The sequence below is a fragment of the Acinonyx jubatus genome, chromosome C1, assembly GCF_027475565.1.
Source record: "Acinonyx jubatus isolate Ajub_Pintada_27869175 chromosome C1, VMU_Ajub_asm_v1.0, whole genome shotgun sequence".
Taxonomy (NCBI): Eukaryota; Metazoa; Chordata; class Mammalia; order Carnivora; family Felidae; genus Acinonyx; species Acinonyx jubatus.
In genome coordinates, this window is record NC_069381.1 from 40513777 (window position 1) to 40538899 (window position 25123).

The 25123-nt window shown below is 37.9% G+C and overlaps 1 protein-coding gene across 1 annotated transcript in view; it reads left to right on the forward strand.

Annotated features, from left to right (window-relative positions):
• The first annotated feature begins 803 nt into the window (after window positions 1-803).
• The window catches only part of RNF11 (ring finger protein 11), a 39017-nt gene continuing 14697 nt past the window's right edge, over window positions 804-25123 (forward strand). The window contains exon 1 of the mRNA XM_027059228.2: window positions 804-943. Within this exon, the coding sequence (XP_026915029.1) occupies window positions 821-943 (123 nt within the window). The 5' untranslated portion in view covers window positions 804-820. The remainder of the gene's footprint in view (window positions 944-25123) is intronic.

Sequence of the window (25123 nt, forward strand, 5' to 3'; positions counted from 1 at the left end):
GAAAAAGCCATTTAACATTTTAACCATGGGAGTGACACATTCGGATAAGGGTTTATAAATAGATCACTTGGCAGAAGGAGGTGAGAAGACTGTCAAAACAGTGCACAGGTAAGAACTGAGACAAGCGGGGAGGGAGAAGTGGATGTGGGGAGACATGGGAGACTGGCCGGAGGTTTCTGAGTCAGGTTTCAGGCCAACTGTCAGAGAAGCAGAAACTGACGCAGCCCAGAGAACAGCTGAGGGAGGCGGGGAGGGGGGCGCGGCCGCGCAGCGGGAGCCGCCCACGGCTCCCGGCGCCGGGGGCGGGATCAGAGCACGCACGGCGGCATGACGCAGAACCGCAGCTGGCCTCGTTCTGGGCGCCGCCGCCGCTTTGAGGCGGAGTAGGATGAGGCCCGCGGCCGCGGCTCCGGCGTCGGCAGGGGCAGCAGCAGCTGAGGCAGCAGCTGAGGCAGCCGAGACGGCCGCGCCCCCCCCTCCTGACCTGGATTAGGCCCAGCAGCTCCGTGGCCGCCGCCGCCCCGCGGGGGGGCGGGGTGGGGAAGTGCTTCGTCTCCCCGCCCCCCCCCCCCCCATTGCCGCCTCGCAGGAGGCAACTGCCGCGACCCCAGCGGAGCCCGCGGCCCAGCCTTGAGCCCCCACTCCCGGGGGCTGGCATGAGCGGCCCTTCGGCGGCACCGGGGGGCGGGGGAGCCGCCGCCGCCTGAGCCCCGGCCTGCCGTCCGACCCCACCTCGCTGACCGAGGCTGACCGCGGAGCTTGCGAACGACCCCGCCACTGCTTTCTTCCTCCCCCAGATCACACATCTTAGCTCCGGAAGATGGGGAACTGCCTCAAATCCCCCACGTCGGATGACATCTCCCTGCTTCACGAGTCTCAGTCCGACCGGGCTAGTTTTGGCGAGGGAACTGAGCCGGATCAGGAGCCGCCGCCGCCATATCAGGTAGGGGAGGGTGTGTGTTGGGGAGGAGGGGGTGCGTGGAGTAGAGGCAGCTCCGGGCAGAGATTGAGGGGACTTCGGGACTGTCACTGCTCCTGGTCTTGGCAAGGCCTGGCTTGAGGGGCTTCGACCCTCTTAGGCCAGGATCTGAGGGTGAATACTCCCTACTCCCAGTTGGGGGGAATCCTTCACCTCCCCTCAGGTACGGTGTGGGGATGGTATTCTCTGTCCTTGAGTTCTGGGATCCGAGTATGTGATCCCCTTGGCCAGTGACTGGCGGTTCGCTTGTGAATTTGGGAATGCCGTTCTCCTTTTATGTTTAAATCGTGGAGTCTGAGCTGTGAGGTTTGGGGATGATTTCCTCATCGCAGCGCCAGCTGGACTATGTGTTCTGGATAGGTGGTTGCCCCCCACCCCATTTATATTATGCTGTATGTTCATCTTCTCCTCCCTCCCCTTTCCCCTGTGTGTTTGTTAATTGGATCTGGTAGGTGTTCATTTCTCCTACAAGAGAAAAGATCTTAAAGTGGTTTTATTCCCAGCAACGTTAAGAGTTATTTGTTTATATATACGTATTTTTAATCCCTCCTCCTTTTGCTCCACCCCTATGACACACCTTGTAAACGCGCTGGTTCAATAAAACTTGATTATCTTGAACTTTGGAAACCTCTAAACTTGACTTAAATGCCTTCTGTTAATCCCTTTGTGTCCAAGTCTTGCTCCTGAATGGTTTCATTGCTTTTTGTAGAGCAATCAGCAGTCCCATCTGTTTACACAATTAATGAAAAGCTAAGACCTCTTGAACTCAAAATAGATATATAGATGTTATAGTCCATAATATATATAAAAACCTTTCCTCTACTTTTCACTTTTAAATGAAATTGTTAAAAACTTTTTTCCAGAGGGTCTTGGATAGTTAAGTGGCTTAATTTTTTTTCTTGAAGGAGATTTAGTTTTCTAACTGAGCAGTCTCCTTTGTTGTTTCATGTGGTGACATCATTATCTAGTGTTGTTCTTTTTTCATTCCTGTGTAAACCAGTGTCTCATCACACCAGAAAAACCTGATCACATATGCTGGTTTTCCAAATAAAACCCACAGGGGCCTTTCATATACACCAGTAAAGTCCAGTCTTAAAATTGTGACATACAGAAGCCTCCATGACTTATCTCTCACTTTTCTGTATTCCAGGCCTACCTAATACACCATCCTGTTCACCTCTCTCTCTGCCTTTGCTCCAGTTGCTCCCTTTGCTAGGATCCCTTCCCCCAAGGTCGGCCAGGTGAACATCTAATCCTCTTTAAGGACTCAGCTCTCCTGTTACCTCTGTCCAGTCTCTGCATTCCCCTCCCTTCCTCTGTGAATCCATTACTCCCTTGTTTCCCTCCTTCAGACCCTCTATTCCATAAGCAGCACATACAACACTTGGGTGTTAATATCCTTGTTTAGTACATGAATGTTTCATCCTAAAGGCATTTCCCTCCTTACCTAGTGTAAATTGCATGCAGGTGGGGACCCTGCATCTGTTATTTCCCCAGCATCTGGTTCATAATACTCAGTAGTTTGAGGTAAGTGAAGACTATAAGCCCTTGAGAACAAGGACTGTGTCCTCAATGCTTTGTGAAATTACTGGCACTTAAGAAGCACTTATGTTGAATGAATTAATGAATTTGAATTCAGTACTGTGTGTTTTATAAGTTCATACACCTGTTTCTTCCAAACATTGTCACAGGGAAGTCTTAATCTTTGTGATTCTTTAAAGACTTCACTCCTCATTTCCCTCAAATACTATAGGACAGTATGCTTATTTCAGTCTCATGAGCAAATTTTTTTGAGGTATGATTTTTATTTCAAAATCTCTTTCCATGCTCCCTAATCCCTTTCCAGACAAATTTACTGTCTTAACTTAACTGCCCTTTTTCTCATCCTTATCATAATACAGTGTTATGGATAACTTCTGTGGAATTTATGGGAATTGTATTTGCCTTTTCCAGGAGGAATAGATGATAATGAGAAGTTTTTTGGTGTCATGAAGGAACATTTTTTGAAACATGTTATTTGTCACTGGGAGTTTTTGTGGTTGCCCTTTCCTGAAGTGAATGACGCACATACTGATAAGCCAGTTTGGTATCAATTGAAAGAAAATAATTTCTTTAAAAGATGGGAGCATAAAAAAAACTTGTAGAAAAAACTTTTTCCCCTCCCAAAGGAAATAAGATTTTTAGTAATGATTTATTTAGATGATCTAAGAAACACAAGTCCAAGGGCAATGATTTATACATTCAGTAGACAGAAGTAACATTTTTTTCTTCAAAAATAGTATATAATTAACAGAGCTACAGGAGTTATTAGCTTATTTCTTTAAAGAATAGTCTCAGGGACACCTGGGTGGCTCAGCTGGTTAAGTGTCCAGACTCTTAATTTCAGCTCAGGTCACCTCATGGTTTATGGGATCAAGCCCCACCTTGGACTCTGCACTGAAAGTGCAGAGCCTACTTGGGATTCTCTCTCTGCCCCTTGGGCGTGACCTCTCTCTCTCAAAATAAACATTAAAAAAAAGGTCTTAACTGCAGTAGGATTTTTTAAAATTCAGAAAGGCAATAGCTGGTTGTAAGGGAACACACTTAGTATTTTTCTGTAGTTGGTAGTTTAAGAGATGTCCTTTGTGTTTGTAGTGCATGAGATTCATGTATGCCAAGAACTTTATATACTAAACTTCTCAGTTCCACTTATTTCCTATTAGCAGTATCTGATTTATTTTATTTATGTTTAAAAAGTAAATACTATACCATTATGATAAGTTTATAGGAAGTACCTGTTTCTTTCCTGGATTTGTTTAGTATCCTCCTAACTGGTCTCCCTGCATTCACCTTTGTCTTCCCTATAGTCTGTTCTTAACCCAGCAGCCAGAGTGATTCTGGTAAAACAGATCTTGTCACTCGGCTCAACCTTCTGTGGATCACCATTTCATTCACAGTAAAAGCCAAATTCCGTAGTGTCCCATAAACCCTACATAATCTTTATACCCCCACATATATCTCTTGACGCCTCTCTTACTATTCCTCCCCTGCTGGCTTCTCTTTTACCTTCTCTGGACTGCTTGTTTCTAGGATACTCCCAAGACGTGTGTATTCCTTGGTTGTTTTTATGCCTGGAGTACTCTTCCCCAGGTATTACTGTGGCTGACTCCCTCACTTCCTTCAAGTCTTCACTTAAATGACACCTTCATAAACCCTCTCTGAACACCTTAAGTTAAAATTACAACCTACCCCAACACCCTGGAATTCTCCCTTACCCTGTTCTATTTTTTTCCCCATAGTGTTTATCACTCTCTAACACACTGTGTTAACTATGTGTATTGCTTATTATCTGTCTTCTCCCACTAGGGCTAAGCTTCTTAAGGAAAGTAACAGTAACTGGCATACATTAGGCCCTCAATTATTGGTTGAATGAGTGGATTTTTTTTTAATTTATTCATTTTTTGAGAGACAGAGCGTGAGTGGGGGAGGGGCAGAGAGAGAGGGAGACACAGAATCCAAAGCAAACTCCAGGTTGTGAACTGACAGCACAGAACCCAACGCAAGGCTTGAACTCAGTGAGATCAGTCGGCTTAACCTACTGAACCACCCAGGCGCCCAGAATGGATTTATTTTAAATGAATTAATATATTTTGAGGCCAATGCAGTTTAATGTCTTGTAGGAATTATGCATATTCCTAGTGCCTTCATTCTTTTATTATGGATCATTTTCAAGCAATCCTAAAAATAAAATTTCAGTAATATTAAATATAGTAATTGGTTTAAAATAATTATAAAATTATTTAGGGTTTTTTTTCCACTGTATTCTATAACAAAATGTTTTTTTATCAGAAACTATTTGAATTCTTGTCCTTAAAGAAATGGGAGGGAAGAGGTTAGAGCTTTTCTTGAATTATAAGGTAAAAACAAAGAAATTGGGCACACCCTATACTCTCTCCTTCCTGAATCTTTAAAAAGAATACAAAGGAAATCTGCCAATCAAAGACAGTCTTAGAACGGTTGTGAGAGGGAAGATAAATCATGAAAGGCTGGGGTATGAAGGTCCATAAGAGGAAAGGTCAGCTGGTAGCCCAATACTGAAAGGTATATATGAACAGGTTTAAGACCTCCCTCCATTTATCATAGGATAATTCAGGAGTAGCACTTTGTTAAAAAGCTTAATATTCATAGAGCAACAACAAAAGCTGCTTTACAGTATTTCTATCTTAATACTGTGTATATATTTATATAAAGATTGGTACCTCAGTTTTGCAGTGGTTAGTTTGGGATTTACTGATCTCATCATCCTGTCGTATACTTTAATTCATTTGGGATTTTAATATCAGAAGAAAATACATTATTGTTAATACAGCAGTGAGTGCAATTGTAGCTCTGAATTTGGAGTCAGATGGATCTGAGTTCCAAGCCTGATTGTCACTTACGTGTAAAATAAGTTAACAGATTATATTGTGTTTTAAGGAACTTCTTTCGTGAATAACAACATATTGGATATTTCAATTTTTTTTAATATTTATTTTTGAGAGTGAGAGTGAGTGAGTCTGAGTGGGGGAGGGGCAGACAGAGGGAGACACAGAATCCAAAGCAAGCTCCAGGCTCTGAACTGTCAGCACAGAGCCTGATATGGGGCTCCAACCCATGAACTGTGAGATCATGACATGAGCTGAAATCCTCAACCGACCGAGCCACCCAGGTGCCCCAACATTTTGGATATTTCAAATTGTGACTGAATAAAGCTTTCTTCAAGATACTTAAAAAAAAACAAAAGGCTTAGATTTGTTTGGAACTCATTAAAAGTAACCCATCTTCTTTAAAAATCTAGAATATAATAAAATACTGCATTTATTTTTAAGTATTAAAATTAATACCTTGTAATAAATTAATACCTGTAATAAAATTAATACCTTGTTTTTCTGGTAACAATATGAAGTTAAATTTAGGTATTTGAAGATTTTTTTATGTATTACATTTTCTCTGACTCTTTGGTGGAAATTACCTCAATCTGTATTTCACACATCTTCATCTTATTATTTGACTTAAAAAAAAATTACTTTGTGTGATATTTTATCCCTCCCCTCTTAAAGTTTTCTTTTCCTTAAAGTGCAGATCAGCTCCAATCTCTTTGACAAAGCCTTCCCTGACCATTTTTGTTTGTAGTATTTTTGTTCATAATATTTATCTGGAAATCATGTATTGCTTGATTAGTTCTTAGTGCTTTAACAATGATTATTTTTCCAGATTAGTTACTTTAAAAATGAGAATGATGTGTTAAGATTTTAAAAATTTCTCAGTGGAGTGGAATGGCATTCTACACATTGTAGATACCTAGTGCCTAACTTAGAACTGTGCCTTTTCCCTTTTATACTGTTAGCATCATGATTGAAGTCCTCTAATGGTCTCCTCTCTTCCCCATTCATTTCATTCTTCAATGCTTGATAAACCTATCTAGATCAGATCCCTTGCCTCTTAATCCATAGTGATTCTTCATGACTTACTACTGAAGATCTCTGTATTAGCAATCAAAGTCATGATCTGGCTCCTAACATACTTTTCCAGCTTTTTGTGGTCTTGCATACAACTTCTACTTGAGTCAGCCTGAAAAGTTTGCTATATTCTGTATATGCGTTCTGCTTTCTTGCTGTCGCTCTTCGGTTCCCATTGCCCAGAATTCTCTTCCTTAATTGTTTCTGGTATAAATTCTAGTTTTCAGGGTCCAGCTCAAATGCCATGAATACTTTTCTGATTTCCCCAATTTGAATAACATCTTACTCTGAACTCCTTTAGTACTTTACCACTATTAGGACACTTTACCCTTCCTATTTGATTTTATTTATAACAGTGTCATACCTCTTCTGTGAGACTACAACTCTGATTCATCTTTGCATTCCTAGAGCTGTGCTTTTCACATAGCAGGCACTCAAATACTTGAATAAATGTGAAAATCAGTTACTGGATTTTTCTGTTAAGTGGAAAGTTTTATGGTTGTTTGCTTCTATATGAATTGTTCCAGAATCCTGTGCCTTTGGCCTTTGTACTTTAAAGGATTCTGCTGTTTGTGTCTACCACATTATCTGTTTTATCTGTATACATTTTTGTTCTGTCACTTCTAATTTATAAAGTATATGAACTTTTTCATTTGAGATTGGTTTGTGTTCTGGTGGTTTAGCTTGCCTTGGTTTTTTTGTTTTTTGTTTTTAAAGATACTGCTTATTTGTTACCATTGTTGCAAGGGTTTTATTTATTTGTTTATGCCTGAAACCCATTCTGGGTGTTCTTTAATTAAGGCTGATTCATTGCCATTAAGAATGTACCTACCTTTAAGAGTAGGACAGTTTACATGTCACAGTTTAATTCTAGAGCTAATTATAGGGTAACTTGAGAAGATAGGGGTAATGAGTTACTTGTCCATAAGATCTGAGAAGTTGACTTCCTTAAAATATTGAGTTAATACTTTCTAGAAACATCCATATTTTGTAAAATTTCAATTTATTAAAATCTTAATATAATACTTTAGGTAGAATGGGAGTCTTCTTTTTAAAGATCTTAATTTTATTTGGCTTCTAAATAGAAAAAGTGTCACAGAATGACTAGTATAAGTTCTCCCTTCAACTTGTGCCACTTTTTCTCTTTTGTCTTCTGTCTTTACTATGTCTTAGCCAAGTTAAATTCTGTAAATGAGGAGGGGAATGAAAGGAAGATAATTGTAAATACAATTAGAATTAGATGTTATATTTGTCATCTTGCCTCCAGCCATTTCTGAATATAATTATCTCTTGTGTATAACCTTCCTTCAAGCAAAGAGTTAGGGATGATCTTTTTCTCTCCTGTATTCAAATAGGCTATTAAATAGGCTGTAACAAATTTTTAGAAGTTGATTCTTTTCCAGTAACTTTTAATACTGAATATAACAAATATTTATGATAGTTAACATGCTCAGAATTCAGGATCTTTGCAATTGGTATATAAATGAAGTGGTAGAGATAATAAAGACTAAGAGTGGAAATATGAGTGAAAGAGAAGGCAAAACTGGCTAATAGCCAAAGTGTGTGTTTTTAATGGCAAAAGAGATTGCTACATGCAATTGAAAAGTAAAGCGATAACGGAGAACTAAATATATTCTGCTCTTGGATAATCTGCCTGACCTTTTGATTCTGATATTCAACTTGGCTTTATGATATGTTCCTTTTGAGTCTTAGAGTTCCTTATTTTAACTGATCAGTAATACTTTTGAGTTCAATTTAATATGAATGCATATATACGTATCTTTTAATTAAATAGCCAACATGGAGTGTGCTCCCAGAGGCCAGTTGAGTAATTATCTTGTTACTTAACCCAGAGAGCATATCTTAAAGTAACTAAGGGATATGAAATTGTGGGAACGAAGAAAGCAATCCTGCAGATGTATTTGTTTCTAAATTTATTAAAACTTTTCTGAATTCTTACAAAACTGAATGGTTTTAAGAAGAGTGAAACTTGTATAACTGGCCCAGCTAGTTAAAATTACATGTAATGGAGGCCCATGGGTGGCTCAGTCGGTTAAGTGTCTGACTTTGGCTCAGGTCATGATCTCGTGGTTCGTGAGTTTGAGCTCTGTGTGGGGCTCTGTGCTAACAGCTCAGAGCCTGGAGCCTGCTTTGGATTCTGTCTCCCTCTCTACCCCTCCCCCACTGGTACTCTGTCTCTGTCTCTCTCTCAAAAATAAACATTAAAAACATTTCTTTTAATTCCATGTAATTTTGTATAAAAATTTCTTTTAAATTTTTTTTTTTTAATTTTTGGAGTGGGAGCAGAGAGGGAGGCTCCATGCTGTAAGCACGGGGCTCAAACTCACAAACCATGACCTCATGACCTGAGCTAAATCAAAAGTTGATGCTTAACCAATTGAACCACCCAGGCACCCCAACAATTTAATTCTTATATTTGTGGGGGGAAAAGCAGTTTATCATAAACTGAATAAGTAAGGCTTTAAAGATAAAAACCAGGACACTCCATAACAGTCTTTTTTTTTTTTTTTTTTTTAATCAGTCAGCAAGTTTATGTTACGCCCAAGGGGAAAGGAAAATGAGCCCTTTACCCCTAAGGAGCTACCATTTTATTTTAGTTAAGGGGATGAGATTAATGGATGTACAGGAAGCATTTGTTAGTCTGATGAAACAGTATATACTGAATGAAGTATTAAATTGATGTAGACTTTGGAAGTTGGGGGATCAATTTTGTGATACAGCAGTGAATCACAAATTTACTTTTTAGCTTCTGAAGATTTCAGGTGAAGTCTTACATGAACATTGGTGTAAGATATGGAATAAAAACAAAAGAGTTGCCCTGAATAAAATATGAGTGGGGGATCTTGGAGCCAAAAGAGTAATCAGTAGGTGGTGAACATGAATTTAGAGAGAGTTGTATAATTGTGTTACATTAAAGTAATAATATACGTGTGTAAATAAATTTTTTTATTTCTTATGTACACTGAAGAGTATATCTTTAACAGTATATAACTAATAGTATCTTAACTATATAGCCCGGTGAATTTTTGCATGTTATAACCACCATCAAGATACATAGCCTGTTTCTAACCCGAGAAGTCTCCCTCATACCTCCTCCAACAGTCAATATCCCTTTGCCAAAGACAACCACTATTTTTTTAAGTTTATTTATTTTGAGAGAGTTATCTTTAACATAACTAATAGTATCTTAAACTGTATAGTCCAGTGAACTTCTACATGTTATAACCACCATCAAGATGTATAGCCTGTTTCTAATCCCAAAAGATTATACTCATATTTCCTCCAACAGTCAGTACCCCTTTGCCAAAGATAACTGCTATTTTTTCTTTTAAAGCTTATTTATTTTGAGGCAGAGTATTAGCAGGGGAGGGGCAGAGAATGGGAATGAGAATCCCAAGCAAACCCTGCAGTATCAGCACAGAGCCTGATGTGGGGCTCCAACTCATGAACTGTGAGATCATGACCTGAGCCAAAATTAAGAGTTAGATGCTTAACCAGCTGAGCCACCCAGGCGCCTGATAGCTGCTGTTCTGACCTTATCACCATATTCGTTTTGCCTAGTTTTGAACTTAAATAAAATAATAGTTCATTCAACATTCAATATATGAATAACATAAAATTCATTTATGTTATTTATGTAGCAGTAGTTTATAATTTTCAATGCTGTATTCAGCTGTATAAATCTACATTTTTTCAATCCATTCTATTGATGTATATTTGGGTTCTGTTAGCTTTTGACTATATAAATCTGCTGTGACCATTCTTTTTATGTACATAATGTACATACTATTTTATTTTGGGTATATAGTCTTTCCCACAGCATTTTATTACAGAATATTTAAAAAATAAAGAAGTTGACAGAATTGTTTGAACACGCATATTCCTATGACTTAGATTCTGTGCATTTTGCTATTTGTTTTAACGCATATCCATCTCACCTATCAATCCCTCTTACCTATCAATCCATCTTATTTGTCGATGCATTTCAGAATAAATCGACAAGTAGTTTTCCAAAGTGGTTTATCAATTTACACTCCTATCAGCTATGTATGAGAGTTCTGTTTGCTCTGCATCCTTACCAGCACCTGGTAGTATCAGTCTGTTTTATTTTAGACATTTTGTTAAGTGTGTAGAAGTCTTTTCATTGTGGTTTTAACTTGCATTTCCCCAGTGAGAAATGCATACCAATATGCTTACTAGTATGTGGTCTTTTGTCGCTGGCCTTTTTCACTTAGCATAGTTTTCAGGATTCATCTGTGTTGTAGCATGTATTAGGACTTCATTCCTTTTTATTGTGAACTAATTCTATTGTATGAATCTACCACATTTTGTTTAGCCATTGTTCAATTAATGAACATTTGGGTTTCCACTTTTTGGCTGTTAGAACACTGCTATGGACATTTGTGTAAAAGTTTAAAAAAATTTTTTTAACATTTATTCATTTTTGAAAGGCAGAGAGAGACAGAGCGCAAATGGGGGGAGGGGCAGACAGAGAGGGAGACACAGAAACAGAAGCAAGATCCAGGCTCCGAGCTATCAGCACAAAGCCCGATGCAGGGCTCGAACTCATGGACCGCGAAATCATGACCTGAGCTGAAGTCGGCCACTTAACCGACTGAGCCACCCAGGCGCCCCTGTGTAAAAGTTTTAAATGAATGTGTTTTCATTTCTCCTTTTATACACCTGTTAGTGGAATTGCTGTGTCATGATTCCATGATTAACCTTTTCAGGAACTACCAGACCATTTCCAAAGTACTTTTACCATTTTATATTCCCACCAGCAGTGCACAAGAGTTCCAATTTTTGCACATAGTTGCCAAAGCGTATTGTCTGCTTTTATTGTAGCCATCTTAGTGGCTATAAAGTGGTATCTCATTGTGGTTTTGATTGCATTTCCCTGAAGGCTAATAATGTTGAGCATGTTGGGGTACTTGGGTGGCCCAGTTGGTTGAGTGTCCAGCTTGATTTCTGCTCACATCAGTGAGATTGAGCCCTGCATTGGGCTTTGCACTGGGCGTGAAGTCTGCTTAAGATTCTCTCTCTCCCTTTGCCCCTCTTCCCTGCTCGTACACTCACTCTCTCTAGAAAAAAAAAATGTTGAGCATCTTTTTATGTGCTTGTTGGCATTTGTATATCTTCTTTGGAGAAGTATTCAAATTCTTTGGCTATTTTCATTCTTTAATTTTATTATTTTTTTGGAAAGAATGCAAGTGGGGGAGAGGGAGCGGGGGGGGGGGGGAGAGAGAGAGAGAGAGAGAGAGAGAGAGAGAATCTTAAGTGGGGCTTGATCCAACCACCCTGGGACCATGACCCAAGCTGAAATCAAGAGCCAGATGCTCCACCAACTGAGCCATCCAGGCACACCCCCTTTGTCTATTTTTAATCAGGTTGGCTTTATTATTGAGTTGCTTGCAAGAGTTTTTTATATATTCCAGTCCCTTGTAAGATATATGATTTACAAAAAAGTTTTCTACCATTTTGTTGGTTTTTTCACTTTCTCAGTGGTGTTATTTGAAGCACAAAAGTTAATTTTTTTGAAGTCCAATTTATTTTTTCTTTTGCCATTTGAATTTTTGATGTTGTGTCTAAGAAGTTTGGCCAGACCAACAGTCAAAAAGATTTACTCTTTTGTTATATTTTCAGTTCTCACATTTTAGGTATAGATTCATTTTGAGTTAATTTTTCTGAATGGAAGGACCAAATTTATTCTTTTGCAAGTGACTGTCCTGTTACAGCACCATTTGTTGAAAAGAGTATTCATCCCCTGTTGTCTTGTCATTCCTGCCCCTAATCAATCGTCCATAAATACAGGGGTTTATTTCTGGACTCTTCAGTTATGTTCCATTGATTTTTATATCTATCCTTAGTGCTAATACTACACTAACTGTAATACGTTTTGAATTCAGAAGTGTGAATTTTCCAACTTTATTCTTATCATTCAACATTGTTTTGGCTATTCTTAGTCCCTTTTAATTCCATATGAATTTTAGGATCAGCTGTCAATTTCTGTAAATAAGCCAGCTGGGATTTTGATAGGGCCACTTGAACTTTTTTTTAAGTGAATGTACACTGAAACATCATTTTCATCCAAAGTCCATAGTTTATATTAAGGTTCACTCTTTGTGTACATTGAGTTTGAACAAGGGTATAATGACATAGATCCACCATTAGAGCATCATTCATAACAGTTTCCCTGACCTAAAAAAATCCTCTGTGCTTCACCTATTCATCCCTCCCTCCTTCTGATCCCTGACATCTACTGAGCCTTTTACTTTCACCATAGTTTTGCCTTTTCTAGGATGTCATATAGTTAGAATCATAGAGGATGGGGCCTTTCCAGATTGTCTTCTTTCATTTAGTAATATAAAATTAAAATTCCTCCGTGTCTATCCATGGCTTAAGAACTCATTTCTTTTTAGTACTGAATGGTATTCTGTTTTCTTGATGTACCACAGTTTATCCTTTTACCTACTAAAGGACATCTTGATTACTTCCAAATAGTACTTATGAATGAATAAAGCTGCTATGAACATCCACATGTACATTTTTGGGTGGACATAAGTTTTCAACTCCTTTAGGTAAATACCATGGAACACAGTTGCTAGATTGTATGTGGTTAAGAGTATGTGTATTTTTGTAGGAAACTGCCAAACTGTCTTATAGTGGCTGTGCCACATTGTATTCCCACCAGCAGTGAGTGAGATTTTCTATTGCTCCACATTTGATACTGTCAGTGTTTTGGATTTTACCATTCTAATAGGTGTATAGTGGTATGTTTTGTTTTAATTTGCAATTCTCAGTGCTTCTCAGTGTCATCCCCTTTACCCTTAGGTGGGACAGGATGGCAAGAGGAAGATGAGGTTGGATACTTCCCTTCCTCCATGTGGTAGGCTAGAACCAGTTGAATTTGAGTATTTCCATTTGATCAGATAGGTTAGGCTCTGATAAAACTTTTGCAGGTTGACTCTGGCAAAAGTTTCTCCAGAGTGCAGGCCGTGTTAAGAAGAATGCTCTGGTGTATATCAGAAGATCTTTTCCCTCCCCCTATTAGATGCATGAGGGGATTTTTCTCTGATATTTACTGTGGACCTGGTAGAACTCTTGAAGATAAAGAGGTGGGGGCACCCCTGGAGTTTCTAACTCAGACTTGGGCACGCTAAACCTCTAGCAGTCTGAGTTTTCCTACCCTAGCACTGGTCTGCTTATGGATTTCTGCTCTGGTAAGTTTTGATTTTCTGTATACACTTGTCTTTCTCTCTAATTTTTGGGTCAGCAGTTTTCCCTGTGACCTCACTTCCCTGACAGATACAAGAAGAGTTGTTGGTTTTTCAGTTTGTTCAGTTTCTTTTGTTAGGATGGAGTGGTAGTTTGTAAGCACCTTACATGCCAGACCAGAAACTAGAAATTCTTAATTTCCATGATAATTCTATAAAAGTGAATATTATCCCATCTTACAGATAAAGAAACAGCGTTAGCAGTAGAGCCAGGCATCTATGAGATAGGAATTTTATTTTTTTTAATTTTTTATTAAAAAAATTTTTTTAACGTGTATTCATTTTGAGAGTGACACAGAGCGTGAGTGGGGAGGGGCAGAGAGAGAGGGAGACAAAGCATCTGAAACAGGCTCCAGGCTCCGAGCTGTCAGCAGAGAGCCCAACGCGGGGCGTGAACCCATGAACCATGAGATCGTTACCTGAGCTGACGTCAGGCGCTTAACCGATTGAGCCACCCAGGCACCCTGAGATGGGAATTTTAGACAGTAGAAGTAATTGTACATCATGTCAAAGGAAAATAGATGTAATATGCCAGATTTGGCTCAAAGGCCATGGGAACATGGGAGTCCGTTTCCAGTAGAGTTAACCTGTCAGGAGAATAGGATATTGGAATGAAGTGGCTTTCACAAGGATAATTGAAGTAAAGGGGTTCCTTTAAAATGGAGTGGATCTTCTAAAAGTATTTCATAAAGGTAGGTTTCATATAGCACCACAATGTTCTGCTAAATTGACAAAAATACCCCTGTGCTTAACATCTGTTTTGTCATTTGAGGATAAGCAGCCCTGCCAGCTCAGTGTAATATTGAAGGTAGCAATGTGTGTTTTGGTGTTTCCGTGTCTTTTCTGTCAGTGATTCTCCTTTCTGTCTAACTTTTCTCAACCACATCAATATAAGAAATGGCATATTCATCACTGGTTGATATTAAGGCACCAGCTCCTGTCTATTAATTAATGCTAATTGCAGCATAGTGTGGATGTGTTTTATTTAGTGTTACCTTCTTGTCTCGTGTCCTGGTTTCTTCTCTTTCATTGTGATATTTTTTAAATGTGGAAGTAGTAGAATTAAGGGAGCTAAGAGGGCTCTGAAGCCATAGGAACTAATAAGTAGTCAGTTCAGGGTAATAGTAATAGAGGAGCAAGGAGGTCCAGAAAACAAGTCTAAAAAAGAAATGAGTGGGGCGCCTGGGTGGCTCAGTCGGTTGAGCGTCTGGCTTCAGCTCAGGTCATGATCTCATGGTCTGTGAGTTCGAGCCCCGCGTCGGGCTCTGTGCTGACAGCTCAGAGCCTGGAGCCTGCTTCGGATTCTGTGTCTCCCTCTCTCTCTGCCCCTCCCCCGCTCATGCTCTGCCTCTCTCTGTCTCAGAAATAAATAAACATTAAAAAAAAAAAAAGAAATGAGGTAGTAAAGTCACACAGAATGTAATGGATTCAGTTGTAGAAGGTACAGTTGCAATTAGATTAAAGTGAGATTTACCAGTTTAAACAGGGATTTATTTTGGATAGATAAGTCTTGGGTAGAAAACTTCCTAGAATTACACATTTTTAACAATTTTGTCAAGATTTTTTGTTCTAGTATAGTACCTTTGGTAACAATGTCTTACTCTCAACTGGGTCCTTTTTCAAACTTCACACCCCTCCCTTTTCGTTGTTACTCCTTCCACATAAATCACCGAAATACTGACTTCTGAGCAGATTTCCATCTCATCTTACTGATTCAAAATTATTAAAAAGATTAGTTTATTATACTCAGGAAGTAGTAACAGGGTATCTTCAGTGTCTTAATTATGTAGGACTGTTTGCGTTATTTGATGAAACCTATTCTATTTTTAATTCTTGTACCTGCTTTTTATCATTTTTTTCCTCATTTTCTGTTCCCACTATCAGATGGTTCTTCATCTCATGTTAATGCATCTGCCCTTGCTGTGCCTCTCATTCTGCGTATTGGAAAACCAGATAATCAGGCTTGTCATAATATTTCCTAGCAGCTGCCAATAGAGATTCCAAAGGCAGTACTGATGACTAAAGCAGCATTTTTATTTGTTAATAAAGTATTTGGGGATTTGGATACATGGCACCTTTTTATTTTTTTATTTAGAAAATTTTTTTCAATGTTTATTTTTGAAGGATAGAGACACAGAGAGTGAGCAGGGGAGGGGCAGAGAGAGGAGATACAGAACCTGAAGCAAGCTCCAGGCTCTGAGCTGTCAGCACAGAGCCCAATGTAGGGCTCGAACTCATGAACTGTGAGATCATGACCTGACCCAAAGTTGGACACTTTACTGACTGAGCCACCCAGGCACCCCAATTTATATTTTAAATGTTTATTTAAACACTGCTTTTGTGAGTGGGGGAAGGACAGAGAGATAGGGAGAGAGAGAATCCCAAGCAGACATGTTGTCAGTGCAGAGCCCAATGTGCAACTCAATCCCAGGAACCATGAGATCACGACCTGAGCCAAAATCGAAAGTCGGACACTTAACTGACTGAGCCACCCAGGTGCCCCCATGGCACCTTTTTTTTACAAAAAAATTATTTTACAGTTTCCTTGGCTCAAATTTGTTTAAGTAAATAAACTCAATTTTAGCATGAATTCCACATACGTATGAGACTAGAACAATTGAAAAAAAAAAAAAGAAGGAACCTTAAATACTGAGGTAAGCTTAAAAGTGTTTCATTTTTCACATATGCCTTCTTCTCTTCCCAGCTGTTTTTCATTATCTGGAATTTTCTCTCCCTATATTTTATTTCTTGATGCTTTTTATTTATCCCTTAAAACATGTTTTAATTAGCTGGGACTTGTTACAACATCTAAATTCTTAAGCTCAATGTAATCTTTAAGTTGATGAATACTTACCTTTGGTCCACAGATACCTATAAGGTCATGGATAGAACTGCATTTTCCTTGGTAATACAGGTTCCAAGGTAAAACATAACTTTTTCTTGCTAATCTTACATATTCATTCAAAAAAACTGAGAAATGGTCCATAACTTTCCAGATTGCCAAAGGTTTCTGTGCCACAAAGACCGTTAAGAATCCCTGAGAGGCCGTCTCTAGTTGCAGGTCATGAGTTCATATCACTGCTGCCAGAAACCACAAAGCCTTTGGGGTTTGAGCCACAGAGTTCTGATAGGTGTGTGGTACAGGAATTCAGTTAAATTTTGTTGTTGCAACACTGTTAGGTAAATTTTCAGACCTCATTTATGAAATGAGGCCATTTAAAAATGGCTGAAATTCTGAAATTTGTTGAGAAAATTAACTTGAAGTATCAATTCTTAAGTCATAGATGAAAAATGTATCAAGGAAAATGGCAGCATAATCTCAAAGTATAACAAGACTATGGGCTTTCAAACATTTTTTTTTGGCACCTCACAATAAAAAGTATATTTTATTCCATACTTTGGTTTATAAAAACAGAGACAGGTTTCATAAAACAATATTGATCCTTGCTATATATTCTGTATATTCTATTTCATTTTCTTAAAAGTCCTCGGACCTCTAACACTGATTTTACAACTCACGGTAGATTAGGACCTGCCGTTCAGAAAACATTCCAAGATGTAGAGCCAAAAAGATAAGATTGTGAAATACATTAAAATATTTTGTATGTTTGGCATCTCAAACAAGATCTCTTAGGAAATCAAACTTGCCTGTTGTAAAACAGCATTTTAGAGAAGTGGGTACATGTGTATACCCTGGGAGTAGTCATTAAGCTGCTTATGCCATGCCATTTATATTTATTATCTTAAGGATATCTTAGGGACTTTAGAGTAATGGAAAGCTAGCCACTAAATAATTTTAAATGGAGTTATGGGTGAGGTGATTATGTAAATTAGATTTGCATTTGAAAGATGTCTGAGAATAGGAAGGGGGTAGTAGACAAGGGAAGACTAGGAAGCCACTGCATTAGCTAATATTGTTGCCTAGGGTGTTGGCAATAGGGATGAAGAGTTATGAATGAATTGTGTTGATATTTAAGAAACAAACAATTTAGTAATGGATTATATGAAAAGAATGTATCCAAGAGGTCAGCTATAGAAACATCAAGAACGGGTTACTTTGGGAGAAGACTGGTTGCAAAGGGGTATGGGAATAGGACAATAATGGGATGTAAAATTGAAGGTGGAAGAGTTTGTTTTAATGAGAAACACTTGATCATGTTTAGGGGCACCTGGGTGGCTCAATCGGTTAAGCATTGGGCTCTGTGCTGACAGCTGTGCCTGCAGCCTGCATCAGATTCTGTGTCTCTCCCTCTCTCTGCCCCTCCCATGCTCATGCTCTGTCTCTCTCTCTCAATAATAAATAAGTGTTTTAAAAAAAAAGACTTGATCATGTTTATAAGCTGATAGGAAGGATCCAGTGAAAAGAAGAGGCTGAATAGGAAAAGCAGCAAAAATCTACAGTATAAGTTTTCTCGAAGGTGGAAACAGAATCCACCTAAAGGTAACAGGATTGACCTGTTTTTATGATTAAAATTTATAATTATTGTTTTAATAATTGATACATTCATGTAGTCATTCTATAAGCATATAGATGAAACATCTTATTTCTCTTTTGTAGCCACTCAGTTCCGTATCCCATAGGCAACTAATGTTAATGTTTTTGTGGATCCAAGAGATTTTATACACATACAAGCAAATACAGATAGTCCTTCCTCACCCCTTTACACAAAAAGCCCACTATACACACAATTCTGCACCTTGCCTTTTTTCACCTGTCACCTGTCAGTATATGAAAAGCTTTATTCTTTCTTAGGGCTAAATAGTATTAATTGTATGTAATGTTATTTAACCAGTTCCCTATTTGATGGACATTTAGGTTGTTATTGTACTTTTTTATTTAAAAATTTTTTAATGTTTATTTTTGAGATTGAATGTGAATGGGGGAGGGGCAGAGAGAGAGAGAGGGAGACACAATCCAAAACAGGGTCCAGGCCCCAAGCTGTCAGCCTAGAGCTCAGCCCGGGGCTTGAACCCACCAACTGTGAGATCATGACTTGAGCTGAAGTTGGATGCTTAACTGACTGAGCCACCCAGGTGCCTCTAGGTTGTTACTGTACTTTTGATAGTGCCTCTACTTTAACAAGATGGAAGACTTTTAACTGGAGATAGGTGCACACGTGGGCAGGGGTGTAGGTTTGACTCTGGGACATCTAAAGGGGCCTGAATGATCTGATTGTGAGGAGTGAGGTGGTCCATTTTGGGACCATTAGATAGAAATGGAATATTTAGGGTCAAGAGTTGATATGTGGAGATTTTTACTTGGTCAAATGAACAGGAATTCACTTAAGGAAATCTGATCTGGTCCATGAAGGTGAGGAGTCATTGGACCAGAGTTGGAAACAGCAGCCAGGAAAATTCCTGAAACTGCATAATTTGTCAATTGAAAGTCACTTTCAGAAGTCACCTTTTAATAGAGAAGTAGGACTACTTTTGGTAGCCTCAAATTGGAACTCTCTATTCAATATTAAATGGATCTAGCCCATCTGGAGAGCAAAAACTGTTTTGGGTTTAGAAGCTGTAAGAAGACATTACTGCCGAATTTCTGAAGAATTTCAGTTTTCATTTATAATTTATAATATATATAATATTTATGCATCATCAGTTATATAACTTGTAATTTTATATATATATCAGTTATATAACTTGTAATGTTTATCTTAAATAGAAACATTGACTAAACCTAACTTAACAGTTTGTTTCCAGAGTGACTGAAGGCACCTTCAAAGTGGTTATAATTTTTTCATCAGCTTCAGTGTGTGTGTGATATCACTTGCACTGGTAGATACCATGGACCAAGTGTAAGAAAAACATTTAACAGTACAAAGTCATAGTTGTGCTAGAGACAGAGAGCAAACAGGGGAGGGGCAGAGAGAGAGGGAGACACAGAATCCAAAACAGGCTCCAGGCTCTGAGCTGTCAGCACAGAGCCTGACATGGGGCTTGAACCCACGAACCGTGAGATCATGACCTGAGCCAAAGTTGGACGCCCAACCTGCTGAGCCATCCAGGTGCCCCCCCCCCCCACCATGTAAGTGTTTCTTAACCCTTTATTTGTTTAATAACTCTTGAGAAATTGTAAACCACAAATCCTCTTTGTAGAAAGATGCACAGAATTTTGCATGCAATTTCAAGGAATTTAATAACCTCTGTTATGTTATATCAAATTTCTGTTCTGCGTTCTTTCATTGCCTTCTTCAATATATATTGTCTACCACTGCCAAAATAATAGCCTTTATGTTATACTCTTGCTTGATTCCTCAGTGCCTGCAGTTTAATATAAAGGCCAAATATTTAAGAATATTTATCCTCTACTTTTGGAAATTTGAATAGATGTGACAAGGTCACACAGCTCTTTTAGAACACCAGACTGAGCCAGATTTTCTTGACTTATGGTACACAGCATGTTCTGTAATTGCATTTCATTACATAATTCTAAACCAAGAGTGGCTTATGTACTTTAAAAAGATATCTTGAAGTTTGTTAATTGTTTTTCTTTTGTAGTTTTATACTTTAAATGTAAAAAACAAAGTTAATTTCCACTGATTTGTAGTATACCTTTTGCATTCAATATTGCATTGTTGAAACCAAATGCTGTTTAGCTAATAGTCATACCGTGCGTTCAGGGAACTCTCAAAAGACACTGGAATTTACATATATATATATATGTGATATATATATCATTCATATATATTATATATGATACATATGATATATTTGATATATCATATATCACATATATAATATATAATATATATTATATATATAATATATGTGATATATAATATATATTTGATATATGATATATAATATATATCATATATATGTAAGTAAATCTATATGATTGATTAACTATTTATATCTTAAAAATGAAGTTAATACAGTCTACAACTGATGATGAACCTTGAATACATTATGCTAAGTGAAAGAAGCCAGACACAAAAAGTCACATTCTGTGATTCCATTTATATGATATATCTGGAATTGGCAAGTCCATAGAAACAGATGGTGGCCAGAGGCTGGGGAGAAAGGGGAATGGGTGGTAACTACCTAATGGGTACAAAGTTTTTATTTGTGAGGGATTAAAGTATTGTTGAAGTAGATAGAGGTAGTGGTTACACAACATTGTGAATGTACCAAAAACCACTGAATGTTCTCTTTAAGTTGGTTAATTTTATGTTCTGTGAATTCATCTCAATTTTTAAAAAGTAGATTTAGGCTCAAAAAAAAGAATTAGACTCATCTGTTGTATACCATATTCTTAGCAGAATTAAATGTACCTTGTGAGTTGTCTCTATGTTGCCTTTATTGTCTTTTCAGCTTACAAATGAGAATTTCTAACTTTTAAAATTAGCTATTTACTTAGTGATACCAACTTTTTTTACTTTTTTACTTTTTTATTTAGCTATTAGTGATACCAAGTTTTTTTCTTCTTATAATTGCAAATTAAATAGAATTACATAGAAATAAAAATTAACTCATATTTTCAATACTGTAATGCAACCATAGTTAACATTTCAATGGGCATGTCTTTATGGTTTTTTTCAAATATAATTATTTTGAAATGTATGCATAATAGCACTTAAATATTTTTGCATCCTTTTACTTTTTTTTTTAAATTTTTTAAAAAATGTTTATTTTTTTGGGAGACAGACAAAGTGGGAGAGGGGCAGAGAGAGAGGGAGACACAGAATCAATCCAAAGCAGGCTCCAGGCTCCGAGCTGTCAGCACAGAGCCCGACGCAAGGCTCGAACCCACGAAGCGCGGCATCGTGACCTGGGCTGAAGTCGGACACTCAACTGACTGAGCCACCCAGGCACCCCTGCATCCTTTTACTTTTAATGTCAGTTTATAAGCATTTTTCATGTTGCCACAGTCTTCAGAACTCTAATTTTTAAAATCCATTAATTCTGTTGTCTGTATTATTCACCTGCAAATTTACGTTATTGATATTCCAGGGTGAATTTCTTGATTCCTGATGGTGGTAAATGTAGAGGAGATGGTGGGGTGTGTTTCTCATGTCAAAATTGTAAAAAAAAAAAAAAAAAAAAAAAAAAAAAAGGAGTGTGCTGTCAGCTTCAGTTGGAAAATAATTTGTAAATAGCTGGTCATCTCTGTTTACATAGCTGGATAACCTTGCTGAGAACAACTTCACATTTGGTTTCTAAGATTAATCTAGTAATCCTAACCTCTGTTTATTTATATTTGTACTATTGAGGTCAGGTTAGGAATCTTTGTTTTTTTGTTTTTTTATTTGTTTGGTTTTTTTTTTGAGGTGCATTACTAAGAGGACTTATGCACCCTGTATTCTATGTTCTGCTAATCTCCCATTTCTCTTACTAGTTAACTTTCCTCATGACCTGATCCATGGAATTGAGCTTGAGGAAGAATCTAAAGATTAAACCTAATTTTTCATTTTCAGACTTGTAGGAGCTGACATTTGGGACAATCTCAGTAGTCTAATGGACAAATACCAGCATCTCACTATGTATTCCATATAGTCTCAACATTGAGATACAGGACACTCTCTGTATCTGTGTCTAAAAAGGATCATTGTAAGAAAACTGTAAGTTTTCTTCTTTCTTATGTTAGGGTGTGTTACATGAAACAACATATGAACAATTAGAAAGCAGGCATTAGGGATACTCATATATTAGGGATATATGCTATCGAATAATGGCATTAGAAAGTAGGAACCACGGGTGGGGGGGCGCAGAGGCGGGGGCGCCTGAGTGGTTCAGTCAGTTGAGCGTCTGACTTTGGCTCAGGTCATGATCTCATAGTTTGTGGGTTCGAGCCCCACGTCGGGCTCTGTGCTGACAGCCTGGAGCCTGCTTTGGATTTTGTGTCTCCCTCTCTCTCTACCCATCCCTCACTAGTACTCTCTCTCAAAAATAAAAACATTAAAAAATAATTTAAGAAAGTAGGAACCACCTATGTAGAAGCTACAGCAACTGACCTGACTAGAGGATGTAGAAAGTCTGTATTTGGTCAGACTAATTTTAGGCATCCTTGAATCACCCTGGTTCTTTCATATAAAAAGTCCTGTACGATTTGTACACTCCTCTCACCTGTACCCCAGAGTATCTTACTAGGCTTCTAGGAAAAATTTCATGTAAAAATGTGAGCATTTTCAAAACAGTCTTCAACAAATGGTGCTGGGTCACCTGCATTACCACACGGAATGTAGTTGGACCCCTTTATCACACAGTATACAAATAATAACTCAGTTGTTCGTATACTTAAATATAGAGCTAAATCTGCACAAGTTGTAGAAAATATAGGGACAAGTCCTCATGACCTTGGTTTAAGCAAAGCCTTCTTAGATATGATATCAAAAAGCACCACTGACCCAAAAATACATAAGGGAACATCAGAATTTAAAACTTGCATGTCAAAGGACACCATCAGGAAAGTGAAAGACAACCCATGGAATGCTAGAAAGTATTTGCAAATCCTTTATCTGATAAGAGACTGATGACCATGATATGTAAACAACTTGTACATCTCAGTAGAGACAACCCAGTTTCAAAAAAGGTAAAGGATATGCATAGACATTTCTACAAAGAAGGTAATGCAAATGGCCAGTCAGCATGTGAAAAGATGCTTAATAATCATTTGCTCTCAGGGAAATAAAAATCAAAACCACTAAGATGGCTATAAAAAAAACGAGGATTTGGTAATGATGTGGGGTAAGATTAACTCTCATGCACTGCTGGTGGGAATTTGAAAATGGTACAAGTACTTTGTTGTTTTTAAGTTTTTTACTTTAATTCCAGTGTAAGTACAAGTACTTTGGGAAGGAGTGTAGCAGTTCCTTAAAAGATGGAACATAGTTATGTGGTCTAGCAGTTCTCTTAGGTGTATACACCTAGGAGTATACCCAAGACACATGGAAACACATCCACACAGAAACTTGTTCACAAATGCTCATAGCAGTGTATTCATAGTAGCCAAACAGTGGAAACAACCCAGATGCCCAGGAGTTGCTAAATACATTATATAACTGGTGATGTGTATATGCAATGAAATATTAGTCAGCAATTAAAAAGGAATGAGGTTCTGATACATGGTACAACGTGGGTAAATTTTTAAAGCATGCTAAATTTTAGGCCTCCAAAGACCACATTAGTATGATTTCATTTGTATGAAATGCCCAGAACAGGCAAATCTCTAGAGATACAAAGCAGATTAGTGGTTGCCTAGGGCTGGGGAATTTGGGGGAAAAGGATAAATGACTGCTAAAAGGTATGAGGTTTCTTTGGGGGATGATGAAAATGTTCTGAAATTATGATGATGGTCACATAACTCTTTAAACATAATAAGACCAATGAATTGTATATTTTAAAACGGATTAATTTTATCTTATGAATTAGAGCTCACTAATTGATATTAAGTATAGGCTTTTTACTTTAGTGGTACTATATTTCCTCAGTGTGGGGAGGTACTTTTTAAAACTTTTCAATGCTTTTTTGGGGTGCCTTGGTGGCTCAAACAGAGTGTATGGCTCTTGATCTCAGGGTTGTGAGTTTGAACCTCATGTTCAGATTTGTTAAATAAACTTTAAATACATTAAAAAAACCTTTTCAGTGCTTTCTGAAATCAAATGTATATTTTAATTGATGTGTGTACATTTAATGGACTGGTCTTCCATATAGCCTCAAACTGTTAGAATCCAAGAAATACACCTTTTAAACTATTTTCCAAAATTCTTACAACCGAACTTTAGCAATCTTTGGAGGAAATTAATTTTTATTGGTGATATTAGCCCTGGTCCTTCAAAAAATAACTTTAAAAAAAGAAGGGTGAGGGTATCTGTTAGGGAACTTATTGCAGTAAATGTAATACCAGACTTCCTGAGCTCCAAGGCCAACTTTTGGCTGTTACAGACACATTCTTTTTGGAATTAATACCTTTTTTTTAAAGCTCCCATCTTTTAACTCTTTAAAGGCTGTGCATATTCTGCCTCTAGTTGGTTTTGCAAAGAATTCTTGGGCTTATTACTCTTAGCTTTCAAGGATTCCAGTATTTTTTGGTTGCAGCAAAGACATGGTTCCAACAATAACTCATGCACTAAGTCAGAGGAATATCTCTTAGCCCACAACTACCCTGGAAATCTGTCCTACTGGTAAATAATTCTCTGTCAATAATTGGGTGCTACTTCCCCTCTGGAAACCAGCGTGCTTGATGAGAGTCTAATTTAGGAAAGAAAATGGTGGTAAGTGCTTAAGAGACTCTTATTTTAGACAAAATTAACTTAGAGGATCATTTTAATGATACACATGGATTGGAAGCAGAAAGCTGTCAAGGAACCAAGGCAGCCACTCTCCCATTTCTCTTACCCAGGGGTTTAAGGATTTTTTTATTTGTGGGC